This window comes from Pongo pygmaeus, chromosome 13, assembly GCF_028885625.2.
Source record: "Pongo pygmaeus isolate AG05252 chromosome 13, NHGRI_mPonPyg2-v2.0_pri, whole genome shotgun sequence".
Lineage (NCBI taxonomy): Eukaryota > Metazoa > Chordata > Mammalia > Primates > Hominidae > Pongo > Pongo pygmaeus.
In genome coordinates this window covers 30361275-30378917 of record NC_072386.2, presented here as the reverse complement: position 1 = coordinate 30378917, position 17643 = coordinate 30361275, and the positions used below count along the sequence as shown (strand labels likewise).

Sequence of the window (17643 nt, the reverse complement as noted above, 5' to 3'; positions counted from 1 at the left end):
AAGTTACTACTCATTTTTTGTAAGACTGAATACCTATATTATTAATTATAGAGAACATGTGTAAAGACTAACAAAATGGTGTTTGTTTGTTTGTATTTTTGTTTTTAGTTGGTAGATAAACTTAATACCAACACTGAAATGGAAGAAGTAATGAATGATTACAATATGGTAAGAAAATTTATAAATATAAGCAAATTGATCTATGTAAGTCATATCCTACAAAACAAAGCATTTATATCTAGAAATAGTTTGATAAAACCTTAAGTGCTATAGAAATGAATATTACTCTGATTGTAAATACCACTATTATGTATTCCTTGAGCTCCCTTAGTTGCTCTTTTAAATTTTCTTCCTGTTGGTTGGCTTTCCTAAGTGGATGTTTAGTGACTGTATACTGTGTTTGAACTGGTGTCACGTGCAACATTAGTTAGGGAGTGCCATCTCCGTTTCCTTATATATATTAGTTTATAATATTTCTGGCTTAGTTTAAGCACAAATGTTGATGAATACTCAATGTGACAAATGATAACTTTACATAGTTTTTGTCACCAGTGGAGAAAAATGAATAGATATGACTCCAGACATAAAATATTAATTTTTGATTGGTAAATGAGAATTTGTGTTTAACATGGGCATAACACTGGGGACTCCAAAAAGGGGGATGGTAGGAGGGCAATAAGGGTGGAAAAATTACCTAGCGGGTACAGTGTTCATTATTTAGGTGATGGGTTCACTAGAAGCCCAAACCTTACCATTATACAATATATCCATGTAACAAACCTGCACATGTACCTCTGATTCTAAAATAAAACAAAAACAAATTTGTATTCAATGTTCTTAGATTATTTGGTAGAAAACAATAAAATATGTTAATAGCTAGCTTATTTTGATTATAAGCATTTGGATGAAAATAACATAATTTATAATTTATAATTTATATAGTTTATAATTTATTTACATGAGTAAAGACTATTCTGTGAAGACATAGGATTTATAAAATGACTCTTCTAAATTTAGGATTCTAAAACCATGATAATTTAGTTACTTTTAGCTTTAGAACACAAAGAATTCACTAATTAAGAATCTTATTTCAATGCCAGGTATAAAAAGTCAAAACCTTATGTGTTTTGTCAGTTGTTTGGGATGGGGGGTCCGTTTTCTAGGCTGGGTATGCACAGGTAGAGTTAATTAGGTGTACTCAGATAATATCCTGAATGGTTCAGGAATAAAACTTGTGGTGGTTCTAAATTTAACATATTACTAATCAAATATTTATTGAACACTCAATACATTCTTTGAATGCTGTTTACATAAATTGGATTTACATTGAATTGTTTGACAGATCACTGAAGAACCATGAATATTTTTGGTATAAGATTACAATGCTTCTTAAAAAGACTTTTTAAAAATCTGATATTGTTTGTTAAATAAGACAATTACTTTTTCTTCTTAAACTTTGTATGTGGCACTAGGATAATTATAATAATTTCTCATTTAGTTAGTAGCCAAAATAACCTACAAAGAAAAAATTTGGTTTAATATTTATTTCTTACTAACTTATGTGTTAACTTTATTCAGGTTAAAGCTCAGAATGATCGAGAAACACAAAGTTTGGATGTCATATTTACTGAAAGACAAGCGTAAGTATAGCTAATTTAAAAATCAGATTCGTAAGTAAGCTTTATTAGGTAGTTTAAGTTGTGATCCAGTTATTTCCTTGTAAATTTTCTTAACAATTTCCCCATTGCGTTTTTCATTTAAAAATATTTACAACACAAATTTTGTTGCTTATACTTCTGTTATCTTCATTTACCATTAAATAGCTAAATTCTGTATAAAGACTATTACTACATAGCTTATATAAATAGGATTTATGCTGTTAGGAGCTGAAAACTTATGATGGATAAGAACATCTTTATATCTACTATTTTTAGTTTTAACGTGGGCTTTTAACTAATTTGAATTTTGGTGTTTCATCCCCAATCTAGTGAAAGACACATTATTCATTAGGAAGCTATTTACATTATTTCATTAGCATTGATATTTAATAGTTATATTAGCAATCTACATCATATATAGACTATATGTGTATCTTTATATATAACCTGTCTAAAGACTAAATACCAACTAACGCTGGAAATAAAGTAATTGTGGCAGTGGGAGTAATGCCTACAAAGATAATAATAGACGTGATGTAGTTAACTTATTTGTGTTTTGTCAGTTGTTTGGGATGGGTCCATATTCTAGGCTGGGTATGCACAGGTTGAGTTAACTAGGGATACTCAGATAAAATCCTGAATGATTCAAGAATAAAACTTGTGTTGGTTCTAAGGTCAAAAAGTTGATGAAGAATAATTAATTTAGAACCAATACAAATTTTATTCCTGAATTATTTATTCTAAGGCAACACAAACACAGACAATGGGCTATGTTGTGTAAATATACATACAAGCACATTCTCTCCCAGAAATTTGTTAATATTAGTCTCTTTGAGAGGAAAGACAATAATAAACCCAAATTACCATATTCAATTACCAAAATTCAGTGACACCAAATACACTGTCTTGTTACCTCTGCATAAAACAGTAAATATTTGATGATGGATAGATGTTAAAATATACTGATAAAACATTTGAAAGATAAATGTAATTCTTCTGTTGATTAAAAACAAGAATCTCTTTTCCCCTGTCTTTTTTTTTTTAAGTAGAGTTTTGCTCTGTTGCCCTTGCTGAATTGAAGTGGCATGCTCATGGCTCACTGCAGCCTTGAACTCCTGGGTTCAAGCGATGTTGCCTCAGCTCTCCAAGTAGCTGAGACTACAGGTGCATGCCACTATGCCCAGCTAATATTTTGTTTCTTGTGGAGACGGGGTCTTATTACGTTGCTCAGGCTAGTCTCAAACTCCCGGTCTCAAGCAGTCCTCCTACCTTGGCCTCCTCAAGTGTTGGGATTACAGGCGTGAACCATTATACCTGGCCACCATCTATCATTTGATGCTGCTGTAAAGTGATATCTTATAAACTCAAAATACTAGCAGTCTTTTTCCTTTTACAAGGAAAATTTTGTTCATGGTAACCAAGCTCTTACTTGAAAATGTTCCTTTTTTTTTTTTTTTTTTGGTTATCCTGGTTTTAATCCATTTAGCAAATATTTATCATTTACTATATATAAGATACTCTCTTAGGTACTTCAAAGAATAAGAAATATATAAGCTATAGGCCAGTGTGGTGGTTCACACCTGTAATCCCAGCACTTTGGGAGGCCGAGGCGGGTGGATCATGAATTCAGGAGATCAAGACCATCCTGGCCAACACGGTAAAACCATATCTCTACTAAAAATACAAATATTAGCTGGGCGTGGTGGCACGGGCCTGTAGTCCCAGCTACTCGGGAGACTGAAGCAGGAGAATCACTTGAACCTGGGAGGCAGAGGTTGCAGTTAGCTGAGGTTGCGCCATCGTGCCACTGCACTCCAGCCTGGCGACAGAGCGAGACTCCGTCTCAAAAAAAAAAAGAAATATATAAGCTGTAATCCCCTGAAGGCCTTAAAGAGTTTAGAACATTTAAGTTCTCATTTATTTCATCGTTTATCTCAAAGTTATATAATACCTAGGTCAGGTTTTAAATACTATATTTACATATTTTACAGATATTTCATCTGAAAACATAATTTTAAGAACAAAAGTTTAAGAATGTCATAGATTTTTACATCTATTTGGTTTTTTTGATTAAGGAAAATCTTCAAATATGGTAATTTGTCCTGAAGATACATCCAAACCATTTAAAAACTCTGTCTGTAATTTGTAATTGAGGCTGAGTGAAATTGGTTCTCTTGTCTGTTTTAGGCAGAAATTGAAATTAAGAACAAAAATTGTCCAGGTGCAGTGGCTCATGCCTGTAATCCCAGCACTTTTGGAGGCTGAAGTGGGTGGATCACCTGAGGTCAGGAGTTCAAGACCAGCCTGGCCAACATGGCGAAACCCTGTCTCTACTAAAAATATAAAAACTAGCTGGGTGAGGTGGCAGGTGCCTGTAATCCCAGCTACTCAGGAGGCTGAGGCATGCAAATCACTTGAACCAAGGAGGCAGAGGGTTCAGTAAGCTGAGACTGCACCACTACACTCCAGCCTGGGTGACAGGGCGAGACTTCGTCTCAAAAAAAAAAAAAAAAAAAAATTATTGTTATGAAGGTTACTTTTCTATACAGCAGTAGAATAGATTTATTTCTTGTGTTAACCAGATGGCCAACATCTCAATAACACAAAGATCTATCTTGACTCTACACATTCAGAGTGACCAAGAAATGCCATACCTCGAGAAGGCAGGTGTAAAAAGCTTCTGTTTTCATTCTCTTCTCTTTCAATACAACCATTTAGTGTGGTCTGACCATCTGGTTTATTATGGAAAACTCTTCTATAAAAAGTTGGTTGTAATAAACAGCCTCAATAGATTACTACAACAATATGTAAGACACCTGGCTTTAATTCAGTTTCACAGTCTTGCTTGAACTAATGATTCTCTTCTAATCCTGCACTTTCTAGTTAGTATTAGTCAAGATCAGTTGTCCTGTAAAAATATATGTAATTATAATTTTATACCCATTTATTTTTCTTTGTGTAGTCAGATATTTATTGAATACCCCATATTCAATAGAGGCCCTTGAATATAAAAGCTTAAGTGTAGTCTTTGCTCATTTGCGATTATATTTCATTTTGCTACATTTCTCAAATATTAATATTTGCGTCTTATAATTAGGAAATAATTTAGCAGAATGATACATTGTTTAGAAAAAGATATTTTATGTTCCTATAATCATCTCATTCTTATAATTAAGGTTTAAAACAAAGTATAATTGATATGTAAAGAAACATTAGCCATAATATACTTATATCCTTTGTTGAAAACGTGTCTGTAAACACAAGCAAATATGTATTATAAATTAGTAAGTTCTTCTATTTTACAGGTATATCATCCTAGTTTTTATTTTCTCTCAGTAGACATTTGTATTGAATTTACTAATTATGTAACTTTTAAAATGACTATTCTATAGATTATGACATAGATCTATTTTATTTTAGTCTCTTTTTTCTAAGAAATTGTCAAGTACATACAAATTTTTAAAACTTTATTATATACATAAACAATTTGAACATACACAGAAATAGCATAGTATACCATACACAACATACACAGAAGTAGCATATTATACCCTTATTTAGCTCCCAGCTCCATCAGCTCATATTTGACCTTGCTCCATCCATACCTGTAGCCACTGTTCCATTCCACGTGTTATAATGAAGTAAATACCAGAAATATTATTTCACCCATCAATATAGTTCAGTGTTTCAGAGATATTTGTAAAAGATGTAAATTCTTAATTTCTCTGCATATGAAGGTAAAAATTATAGATTGTGCTACAGTTTTTAATGTACTGTTTGCATTGATAAATTATTAAATTGTGATTGTAGCAAATTGATTATAAGGACTTGGCAAATAATTTTCTTTAGACCCTTCCTATTACAGCCTATAGGCCAGTGTTTCCCAAACTACGTTCTTTGGAATGTTATGGAACTACGAGCTCTTAGTAGATGTAACTCAAAGAATGAGTTTTGTTGTCAAGTAAGTTTGAGAAATTTTTAATACTTTGCTCTTGAATAATCAGAGAGCAGCTTAGCTTAGTAAAGTTTTGCATAAATCCTATTGTAAAGAATCTTGGCCAGGCACGGTGGTCCACGCCTGTAATCCCAGCACTGTGGGAGGCCGAGGCGGGTGGATCATGAGGTCAGGCGTTTGAGACCAGCCTGGCCAACATGGTGAAAGCCTGTCTCTACTAAAAATACAGAAATTAGCCGGGCATGGTGGTGTGCACCTGTCCTCCCAGCTACTCGGGAGGCTGAGTCAGAAGAATTGCTTGAACCCAGGAGGCAGAGGTTGCAGTGATCTGAGACTGCGCCACTGCAGTCCAGCCTGGGCGACAGTGCGAGACTTTGTCTCAAAAAAAAAAAAAAAAAGAAAAAGAAAAAGAATCTTGTTTCACCTTGTTTAAACTACTAGTTTTTCCTATGGTAATTTGACCATGTACCTCTTTCTTCTCCTGTAAATACTTGTGAATGTCTCTCTGGAAATTAGTATTCTAGAAAAAGAATTTGGGAAACATTGCTCTATCTACTGAATAGATAGAAATAGCTGTCCATGGACCACATGAAGATTCCTTAGTGTCAGCATAGACCAATTTGAATAAAAATCTCCCAGAGAGAGGTAGAAATATGTATTTTTAAAACAAGATTTATAGATAATTGTGATGCCCACTTCGGAAGCCACTATGACATTAAACTGTAGTGATCCTGCATTATGGTGACAGCCTTTCTTTATAACCGGAATCAATAGTGACTTATTAGGGATTATGCCTGAACGTTGTGCTTGTGCTTTAAATTGCTATGAAATTTTAAGGAAATTTATTGTGCTGTTTCAGGAAGCATTTCAAAAAAATATTTTCCAACTCTATGAATTTATTCTGTGAGCATAAAATCAATCTTAGTGTATTATTTAAGCTATCTCTGTTCCTCACTTTGACTTCCATATATTAATAAATTCTAAACTTTTATTTCTTTACTGATTGAAACATTAGTATAACTTAATACATATTGTGTCAAATATCTGTGTTAATATGAGAATCCATTCATTTTAATTCATGAATAATTTAGACCTTTTTAGTAGTCCATATGGTCACCCAAGCACTGCTAGGAATAGTAGTGCTGGTATTATAGACGATGTAACTGTCAGCTACCAAGGAGTGTCAGTTATTGTATTTGGACCTGCTTGCTCAATACAATGCAAACAACATAATTTTATGATATTCATGTATGTTGTCATTAATATGAATGCCTGCCAGCTGTATTTTGGTATGTCACATAGCAAAATCCCCATATCTAAACTGTGAGTGAGCTGATAACTTTGCTTTAAAAAGCAAACTTTGAAAGAAATTAATTTTCTTCACATAATTCGTGGATATCTATATATTTGTCTTCAATAAATCCATCATCATCTACCACAAATGAATGTAATTGTTCAAATATTACTGTAGTTTCTTCAGAGTTTGTTTCTGGTATCTGTGAAAGAGAGCTTGGATTTCCAGTAAAACCATCTTCATAGGTTTCTGCTTCATGCTCTTCCAGTCGACGATGATTATAACTAAGCAGAATATTGTACCATATTGGGCATTTGATAGCAATAAAAATGAGAAGTGAAGTCGTCAGTACAGTGACAACAACACCAACAAGAAAAGCCCAACTTTTTCCAAGAGGTTCATGTTCTTTAATGGAATACCGAGAGAGGAGAGAGAAAGAAAATTTGTTAAGTTGGCAAAATAATCATAATTATATATCCTAATTCTCCTCAATATTGGTATTAAAAAGAAACATACATTGTAGTTTTCTTTAGACAGATTTTGTGTGGTGGATGAATTCTCTTTTTTCAAAATAGCTGTCTTTGCAATTTCGTTACCCTTTTACCTAAGACCATTATTGATTTATATTCGTTAAGATTTGTGACTAGACTAGTTAAAACAAAGGCTCGGAGAAGTTAAATAATTTGCACGATGGCATTTGGCTTGTAACTAGCAGAGCCTAGTTTGGAAGACCAATATTTTGTAAATCTTTAGTTGAGATGAGGAATCTTTTACATTTTTTATAGAAATTTAAAATAAAGATAACTACCTCAGTTTATTTAGTATGATACATTCAGCAGTGTTAATATTCAGAACCAGTATATTACCTGAATTTCTTGTTAAATTTTTCGAAGAGCTATTAAATGTTGAATTGCTGATGGGCTGAAAATGAATATAAAGATCTTCAGTTACTGGTGAAGGAAATTTTGAGTGGCATTCAGCCTTATGAGGTACTGTTTTGATATTGTAGCTCTTCAGGCTGTTGGGGTAGCTACACATGGTGATGTTCTCATTTTCTAGTAAATCAGAAAGAATAAGATTTAGTATAGAGAAAAATAATAGTTAACAACATTTTATAATTGTTTTATCTAGAATTTTTGACATATCTGTCATCCTTAAAGGCATTATAAGAAATTCCTGTTGTATTTGTCAAGCAACACAAAGAATGATGCACATTTCTGTTTATTATTTTATAAATATGGCTTAAATGCAGTATCTTTATTATTTAGTTTATCTGTATTAGTGTAGATTTTATTATTAATATTGTGGTTACATGGTTAAATCTGGATCTCAGGCACAGTATGGTTTGCAGTTAAAATAGGTCACTTGTTTTCACTCAGTCTAGGAAGCACTTTTAAAAAATTAGTCTTACATATTGACTTTGCTAACAATACATGAAATGACATTATCATCTCACATGTATAGAACATTTACATTTCTGGCCGGGCGCGGAGGCTCATGCCTGTAATCCCAGCACTTTGGGAGGCCAAGGCGGGTGGATCACCTGAGGTCGGGAGTTTGAGACCAGCCTGACAAACATGGAGGAACCCCATCTCTACTAAAAATACAAAAAATTAGCCAGGCGTGGTGGCTCATGACTGTAATCCCAGCTACTTGGGAGGCTGAGGCAGGAGAATCGCTTGAACCTGGGAGGCGGAGGTTGTGGTGAGCTGAGATCATGCCAATGCATTCCAGCCTGGGTAACAATAACAAAACTCTGTCTCAAAAAAAAAATTTTTCTTAATTTTTCCCCCTGGTAATGGGGAAGGAGAGCATCTATGCAGCTGTTACTTTTTAGTGTTTCTTCCTGTTTTGCTTAAACAGAAATTGTTTCCTTTCCTTTTTTTTTTTTTTTTTTGAGACAGAGTCTCACTCTGTTGCCCAGGCTGGAGTGCAGTGGCACGATCTCGGCTCACTGTAACGTCTGCCTCCCAGGTTCAAGCGATTCTCCCACCTCAGCCTCCCGAGTACCTGGTACTACAGGCATGTGCCATCACACCCGGCTAATCTTTGTATTTTTAGTAGAGATGGGGTTTCACCATGTTGGCCAGGCTGGTCTCAAACTCCTGACCTCAGGTGATCCGCCTGCCTTGGCCTCCCAAAGTGATGGGATTACAGGCATGAGCCACTGCGCCTGGCTGCTTCCTTTTCTTTAAAACATGATATGAGAGATTTTTCTGTGGTGGAACATTGAGTTAATCACATTTTGGTTTTGCTTAATTATGATAGCTTACCTAATGTCACATTTGATGTGTTCAACCAGTTCTGCAAATTAGATAGACTGCAAGAGCAGTTCCATAGGTTTCCATATAAAGTTATTAATTCCAGATGAAATAGTGGCAGTACATCCAAATAGCTAATCAAATTGCCTTGCAGATTCAGAAGTTTTAGGTTTCTTAGAGGCACAAATACATCAGCATTCAGTTGTTCTATTTTGTTTTGGCAGAGATACAACTGTTTTAGTTTATTTAAGCCTAAAAATGCACCCTGTTGAATTGCATAGATGGAGTTTCTACAGATATTTAAAATTTCTAGACTGGAGAGTTTACCAAAACCGTTATTATGTAAGATAGTAACATTGTTCTCAATCAAATAGAGCTCTGTGAGTAAAAAGTATGTCTGTAGAACTCTTGTGTCTGTACCATTAAGAGTAATTTGGTTATAACTGAGATCAAGTATAGTAACATCTTTCTTGATATCTGCTGGAATCAAGGAATAATTTTTTTCAGTGAAATTACATTGGACTTCCTAGAAAAATAAAAAAAAGAAATGCATTAATCAGAAAAAAAAATTAATAGAATTTCCCCAAGTTTCATATTTAAGCACTTAAACATTAGAAGGACATTATTTTGGGAAAAAACCTACTATCTAATCTTTTGGTGTTATAGTAGAGCAAATCTTTTTCTTTATTGGGATGAAATACTAAAATTTAAGGATATTCTGATACATACAATTGAACAAAGAGATTCCAATTTGTTATACGGGTATTTTCCAACTGTTATTACATGATCATTACAGAAAGTAATGCTATTGGAATATTCCCATTTATATATGTGGAAATACATGGTAAATAATAATTCTGTTAACATTTAATACTCCAGTGTGCATGATTGCTTTATAGTGAGGAAATTATTTTAAACTATATGTGTTTTTAAAATCAGCAGAGCTAACAACATTATACCTAGGGCTGTTCAATAATTAATAAATAGGCTGGGCATGGTGGCTCACGCCTGTAATCCCAGCACTTTGGGAGGCTGAGGTAGGCGGGTTACCTGAGGTCAGGAGTTCAAGACCAGCCTGTCCAACATGGTGAAACCCTCTCTACTGAAAATTCAAAAAAAAAAAAGTCAGCCTGGCATGGTGGCAAGCACCTGTAATCCCAGCTACTTCGGAGGCTGAGGCAGGAGAATCGCTTGAACCCAGGAGGCGGAGGTTGCAGTGAGCTGAGATCATGCCATTGCACTCCAGCCCGGGCGACAGCGAGATTCCGTCTCAAAAGCAATCAATCAATCACTCAGTCTCAATAAACTCTCTGGTTTACCTCTCTTAAACTCTCTGGGTTTAACAGCTGAAAGTTCGGTGTTTTAAAAGGACATATTTATCTTTTATCAGAAATGGAGCCAGGTATTGAATTTAAAGAGCCACACAATGTGAAATACTTTCTTTATGTGGATATAGATGGAAAGAAATAAATAGTTCTTGTTTTTACTGAACAGTAAACTAAGAATAAATAGAACTAAGAATAGTTCTGGTTTATTACTGTTTTTGCAGTTAGATTTTTTCACCAATAATAATTCAATAGCAGTTTCCCTCATAAATATGTGCTTTTTTAAAAAAAGTTTCCTCATTTTAAACAAGATTTTAGTCTTGAAACTAATTTCTGATTTTATAGTGAACATTTTCAGATCTCTCTCTTCAATCAACTTTTAAAGAACTCAGTTTTTAAAAATGAAGGCTGCTTTTGTCAAATTGGAATTTGGATATACACAGCTAAATAAACTCTTAATTTTAGTAGGTCAGATTTTCTTGGCTTTCTTATTGCCTTTTGATGTTTTACTAAGTATACAGAAAATGTACCTTTGAAAATATTTTTACTATTTTGATTGTAAAAACTTACTCTTTTAGAAGACTGGATTTTGTCTGATAATAATATCATGGAGAGGGGCCAAAAGAGGATTGCGATGCCTGTGACTTTCATGTTGCAGACCTGATAGAAAAGAGAGTATTTTCATTTTGGTGGTAAACTAGAACTTTAGAGATTTTAAGGACTTTTTTATTTTTCCCCCTTTTGAATCTGTTTATTCTTTTTTTTTCGGCTGAGACAGGGTCTCACTCTTGATCTCCCAGGCTTAAGCAGTCCTCCCAACTCAGCTTCCTAAGTAGCTGAAACACAAGCATGCACTACCATGCCTGGCTAATTTTTAAAATTTTTGTAGAGATGGGGTCACCATGTGTTACTCAGCCTGGTATCAAACTCCTGGGTGCGAGCCATTTCCCCCGAGCCACTGGCGTGGCCTTGAAAAGTGCTGGTATTATAGATATGAGCCACTTATCCTGGCCTTTCAAATCTGCTTTTTATTGAAATACATAAAATGTGAAACAAGTGCATGGCCATTCACCATCCTTGCACTCTGATCTTAATAAACTGGAAAGCCCCTTTGAAGAATGAGACTGATTTCTATTTTTTCTTTTTAGAGAGAATTAATATTTTTAAGTGTGTCTTGTTAGTTTCTAGATCTCATGAAAGGAGCTTTAAAGCAATTTAAGTGGTTGTAAATTTTAAAAATTTAATAAAGAAGTGCACAAAAGAAATTCAGGAAAATATATATTTATGCATGTTTAAGTATATGCTTATATCGATGGTCTTGATTTTTTCAATTTTAGGCATTACCTGTTGGCATTATCAATATCTATTATTCTTGACTTAAAACTGTGGGAGATGAGAATCTTTAGCATTCTTTTTCCCCCCCACCATGGTAATTTTTAAAAATTTTATTGAGGTGTGGTAGATATGCATAGTTTTGAGGTACATGTGATAATGTAGTGCATTCGTATAATTTTTAAAGATCAAATTAATGTCCTTGGGATATCCAACACGTTAAATATTTGTCTTTTCTTTATACTGGAAACATTCAAATTCTCTTCTAGCTGTTTTTAAATGTACAGTAAATTAGAGGAGAGGGAGAGCATCAGAAAATAGCTAATGGGTGCTGGGCTTAATACCTAGCTGACGGGTTGATCTGTGCAGCAAACCGCCGTGGCACGTGTTTACCTATGTAACAAACCTGCATAACCTGCACATGTACCCCGGAACTTAAAAATAAAAGTTGGAAAAAAATTACTGTAAACTATAATTACCCTACTGATCTAACACTAGGCCTTCTTTTTTTAAGCAAACTGTATGTTCGTATGCATTAATAAACTTTTCTGCATTCCTCCCTCCCTACCACCCTTTCCAGCCTCTGGTAACCACCAGTCTACTCTTAATCTATATGAGATCCACTTTTTTAGCTCCCACATGCCGGTGAGAATGTATGATATTTGCCTTTCTGTGCTTGGCTTATTTGACTTAACATAATGACCTCCGGTTCCATTTATGTTGCCGCAAATGACAGGATTTCATTTGTTTTTATGGCTGAATAATATTCCATTGTATATATATGCTACATTTTTTTAACCCATTCATCTGTTGATGGGCACTTAGGTTGATTCCATAGTTTTGCTCTTGTGGATAGTCCTGCAATAAACATGGGAGTGCAGCTATCTCTTTAATATATTCATCTCTTTTTTTAAAATGGATACCCAGTGGAATTACTGGATCAAATGTAAATGTTAAGTGTTATATTTTTAGTTTTTAAAGGAACCTTCATACTGCTCTCCAGAGTGGCTATACTAATTTACATTCCCAAGAGTGTATGAGGGTTCCCCTTTCTCCACATCGTCACCAGCATCCGTTATTGCCTGTCTTATTGATAGAAGCTACTTTAATGGGGGTGAGATTATATATCATTGTAGTTTTGATTTTCATTTCCCTGAGGGATTGCCGATGTTGAGCATTTTTTCCACATACTTGTTTGCCTTTTGTGTGTTTTTTGAGAAATATCTATTCAGTTCTTTTGCCATGTTTATTTGGATTATTTGTTTTTTATCGGTTTCTTTTTGGCTAGTGAGTTGTTTGAGCTCTTTATATCTTCTGATTATTAACCCCTTTTTCGATGGGCAGTTTGCAAATGTTTTCTCTCATTCTGTGGGTTGTCTCTTCACTTTGTTGATCATTTTCTTTGCTGTGCAGAAGCTTTTTTGCTTGGCGAAACCCCATTGGTACATTTTTGCTTTGGTTTCCTGTGCTTTTGAGGTCTTACAGACACAAAAAAAATCTTTGTCCAGACCAGTGTTCTAGAGCAATTCTCCAATGTTTTCTTTCTTTTTTTTTTTTTTTAAATAAGCAAAAGAGGTTTAATTGACTCAGTTCCACAGGCTGTACAGGAAGCATGGCTGGGGAGTCCTTAGGAAACTTACAATCATGCTGGAAGGTGAAGGGGAAGCAGGCATGTCTTACATGGCTAGAGAAGGAGGAAGAAAGAGCAGAGGGAGGAGCTACACACTTTTAAACAACCAGATCTTTTTTTCTTTTGAGACAGAGTCTGGCTCTGTCGCCCAGGCTGGAGTGCAGTGATGCCATTTTGGCTCACTGCAACCTCTGCCTCCTCGGTTCAAGTGATTCTCATGCCTCAGCCTCCTGAGTAGCTGGGACTACAGGCATGTGCCACTTTCATGCACATCCGTGTGAAGAGACCACCAAACAGGCTTTGTATGAGCAACATGGCTATTTATTTCACCTGGGTGCAGGTGGGCTGAGTCCAAAAAGAGAGTCAGCCCTCCAGTGTTTTCTTGAAATAGTTTTATAGTTTGAGGTCTTATTAGATTTAAGTCTTTAATCCATTTTTATTCCTGGATATGGCAGGAGATAGGGGTCTGGTTTCATTTTTCCATATATAGTTATCCAGTTTTTCTAGCACCATTTATTGAAACAACTATTATTTCTCCATTTTATGTTCTTGGCACCTTTGTTGAAGATGAGTTGATGTAAATGTGTGTATTTATATCTGAGTTCTCTATTCCATTCCATTGGTCTATGGATCTGTCTTGATGCCAGTACCATGCTGATTTGCTTACTATAGCTTTGTAGAAAATTTTGAAGTCAGGTAGTGTGATGCCTCCAGCTTTGTTCCTTTTTGCTGAGGGTTGTTTTGGCTATTTGGGATCTTTTGTGGTTCCATATGAATTTTAGAATTTTTTTTTCTACTTCTATGAAGAGCATCACTGTATTTTGATAGGAATTGCATTGAATCAGTAAGTAGCTTTGGTTAGTATTGATATTTTAGCAACGTTCTTCCACTCCATGAACATGGATTATATTTCCATTTTTTTTGTATCCTCTTCAGTTTCTTTCATCAGTGTTTTATAGTTTTTGTTATATAGCTATTTCACTTCTTTGGTTAAATTGATTCCAAGGTATTTTATATTCTTTGTAGCTATTGTAAACAGGCTTGCTTTCTTGATTTCTTTTTCAGATTCTTCACTGTTGATGTATCTAAATTCTACCAATTTTTATATGATGATTTTGTATCTTGCAGCTTTACTGAATTCAGTTATCAGTTTTTACAGATTTTTTGTGGAGTATTTAGGGTTTTTTTTTAAATTTTTTAAGTGTAAGATCATGTCTGCCAGGTGCAGCGGCTCACGCCTGTAATCCCAACACTTTGGGAGGCTGAGGCGGGCAGATCACCTGAGGTCAGGAGTTTGAGACCAGCCTGGCCAACATGGCGAAACCCCATCTCTACTACAAATACAAAAATTAGCCAGGTGCAGTGGCAGGCACCTGTAATCCCAGCTATTTGGGAGGCTGAGGGAGCAGAATTGTTTGAACCTGGGAGGCAGAAGTTGCAGTGAGCCGTGATCATGCCATTGCGCTCCAGCCTGGGTGACAGAGTGAGACTCTGTCTCAGAAAAAAAAAAGAAAAACTAATCAGAGTAGGCAAGAATCCATGCAGCATACTAAAGTCTCTCGCCTCGTTAGCAATAAGGAATTTACTGCTATTTTAGTGCTAGTCTGTTCTAGTCAACTTCCTCATTGCCTTCGATTTGTTGATCCATTTATGCACATTCCCCTTCTACCTTCTCTCTTTCCATAGTTAGGTCAAATTTGTTAGAAAAAGCTACTCTGCCTCCTATATTTTATAAAATTTGGATGTAGATCATAATAGAATCCCTTTTAGAGCCAGAAGTGCATTTAAGCTATCACTTATTCAAGATGATTGCCTATAGAAGAGGGATGCCTAAATCATTTACAAAAGGTAGTTTACCTATGTTTAATGATTTCTAGGAATAGGTGTTCAGCTCCTTCAATGGCTTGTTTCAGTATTTCTCAATGATATGGTGAAATTCTTACTGATGTCTCTAGTAGGATGCAGAGGTGACTGAGGAGAGGTGGGTAAGGGAAGTGCTATTTTTTTTCCAGAAACAAATAGGATGGGGATAGTGAAAGAAAGCAAATAGGCTACAAAGAAAATGAACTAGATTTAAGTTAAAAGTTGATATGAAATAGAAGCAGGTGAAAAAAGTAATGGAGGCAAGACAGGACTGTGAGCTTATGTGGAAATGGAGACGGAGTATGGTTTTATATTTATTGTCTGTATCTGCTATTTAATGCTAATAATTGTTTTCTCAAGTGCGCTAAAAGAAAAAAATCATAAGGATTAGAAAGGATTTTTTTTCCTTTCCATTTGATAGATCTTAGAAGCAGTGTATACTCAGCTTAAGGTAGATTCTGTATAAGAAAGCATTCAACAAATCTAAAGCATCGTTAATCTGAAGCTGTGAAATACATCGATTGATCCATACTATCCGTGAGAGTTTTCACATATTTGTGTGCCTTTTGAGAGGAGAAAGATTGAAAGAGGGGGTGAATGTTGATTATCATGACACTGAATAAGTCCCCAGACAAAGCATTTGCTAGCATTATTGGGTGTCTTAAAAAAAAAAATCAGATAGGCAGAATAGCTAGCCAAGTAGATTATGCAGAAATTATCCATGAGTCAGTTTAGCCTATTTCAACAGTTGGCTTAAAAGGAAGTCAGTCATTGTTGCTTTCTTTCTCCTTTTGGAATATTTTCTAATTTGGATTTTTTTTGAAATGATAGTTGAGTTTCATATAGTGATTACTTAGGAGCTAATATAAAATAGAAAACTGGAATAGAAGGTGGAATATCAGTTTCTTTTGTTATTTCACAAAATTACGTGCATTTTTACCTAGCATATGATCTACGTTACTGAAAAAAAAAGAGCTTTACTCAAAGGAAATGGTAGATACTGAAAAAGAAGCATTGTTCTTAATAAAGTTTCAAGTACATGTTTCTTAAGTTATTTACTTTATGTGATTATTATATGCTATGAAATAAAGAGATGCTGTAATTATTTTGGTTTTGTTAAATAAAATCTAAATGTAGTTTTTCCATTAAGTATTTTAGATATTTATGCCAGAATTCAATGTATTTAGAGTACGATGTTAATAATATACAATTAACTTCGTTTCCTTATTTAACTATTGTGTAGATTTTTTTCAAATTTAAAACCTTTTTGTAATGGAAAATTTCAAGGAAAAAAACCTAAGTAAGAAGAATAGTTATCACCCTGCTTCAATAATTATCAACTCATAGCCAGTCTTTTTTTTATCTTGCGAATTGGCTTTTAGATTAGTGTCACTTCAGAATGCTCTGTGATTAACATATTTTAAAATAAAAAATCTTATAAATTTGATTGGCTAGATGAAATGTTTTTTCCCCCCAAAAAAACAATTACTTAGTATTGTATTCTAACTTTATTTAGGGAAGACCCTTTGGCTGTGTCCCAGGTATATAGTATTTTTGAGGTAGACCGTGTGAAAATATAATCATATTTTCTTATTTTTCATCACTTCTTAAAGGCAAAGATGGTTGTACAGACTTAACAAACTTAAATATGATTTAAAAAAATACAACAATAACCAAAGCTATAAATATATAGAGCTTACCTTTTTTTCTTTTGTCTCTAAGACTTGTGTGCTAAAGGAAATTACTGTTTCTTCAACAGCATTAAAAAAAGTATATCGTATGATTACATTTCACTTTGTTTTAACCTTTGTACCCAGTGAACAGGTGATTAAAAAAAAAAACTAGACTTCCTTAGCAAAAGATTGACTAGAAGAATAATTTCTTAAAGTCGTCTTTTCCTTTTTTAGTATAGCAAGTAAGGCTGTTTGCCTAACCTTTGTGTTTCTTTCTTTTTTTTTTCTTTTTTTTGAGATGAAGTCTCGCTCTGTCATCCAGGCTGGAGTGTAGTGGCATGATCTCGGCTCAATGCAACCTCTACCTCCTGGGTCCAAGCAGTTCTCCTCCCTGCCTCAGCCTCCTGAGTAGCTGGGATTACAGGCTCCCGGCACTGCACCTGGCTAATTTTTGTATTTTTAGTAGAGATGCGGTTTCAACATGTTGGCCAGGCTGGTCTCAAACTCCTGACCTCAGGTGATCCCCCTGCCTCAGCCTCCCAAAGTGCTGGGATTGCAAGTGTGAGCCACTGCACCCAGCCTACCTTTGTGTTTCTTAATTACTCTTCGAAAATTTTATTAAAATATTAACAATTTGACTTATTGATTTAGA

At 34.7% G+C, this 17643-nt stretch overlaps 2 protein-coding genes across 4 annotated transcripts in view; one reads left to right on the top strand and one right to left on the bottom strand.

Moving 5' to 3' along the window:
* IFT74 (intraflagellar transport 74) overlaps nucleotides 1-17643 on the top strand; it is a 118557-nt gene that overhangs the window by 40636 nt on the left and 60278 nt on the right. For all 3 annotated transcript variants that reach the window (XM_063650477.1, XM_054502251.2, XM_054502253.2), the window contains 2 exons: nucleotides 109-168; nucleotides 1579-1640. In XM_063650477.1, coding sequence (XP_063506547.1) covers nucleotides 109-168; nucleotides 1579-1640 — 122 coding nt within the window. The remainder of the gene's footprint in view (nucleotides 1-108; nucleotides 169-1578; nucleotides 1641-17643) is intronic.
* On the bottom strand, nucleotides 4602-17099 carry LRRC19 (leucine rich repeat containing 19). The gene is made up of 5 exons (XM_054502254.2): nucleotides 17019-17099; nucleotides 11064-11153; nucleotides 9181-9694; nucleotides 7774-7962; nucleotides 4602-7312 (listed from the first exon to the last, which is right to left on the bottom strand). Exons 2-5 carry the CDS (start codon nucleotides 11142-11144, stop codon nucleotides 6984-6986), a joined length of 1113 nt encoding a protein of 370 aa, XP_054358229.1. The 5' UTR covers nucleotides 11145-11153; nucleotides 17019-17099; the 3' UTR covers nucleotides 4602-6983.

Coding starts and splice junctions, on each gene's coding strand:
- LRRC19 (XM_054502254.2), bottom strand. CDS start 11,144: ATGAAAGTCACAGGCATCGCAATCCTCTTTTGGCCCCTCTCCATGATA. Junction 9,695..11,063: donor AAATCCAGTCTTCTAAAAGA/GTAAGTTTTTAC, acceptor TTATTTTTCTAG/GAAGTCCAATGTAATTTCAC. Junction 7,963..9,180: donor CACATCAAATGTGACATTAG/GTAAGCTATCAT, acceptor CTGATTTACTAG/AAAATGAGAACATCACCATG.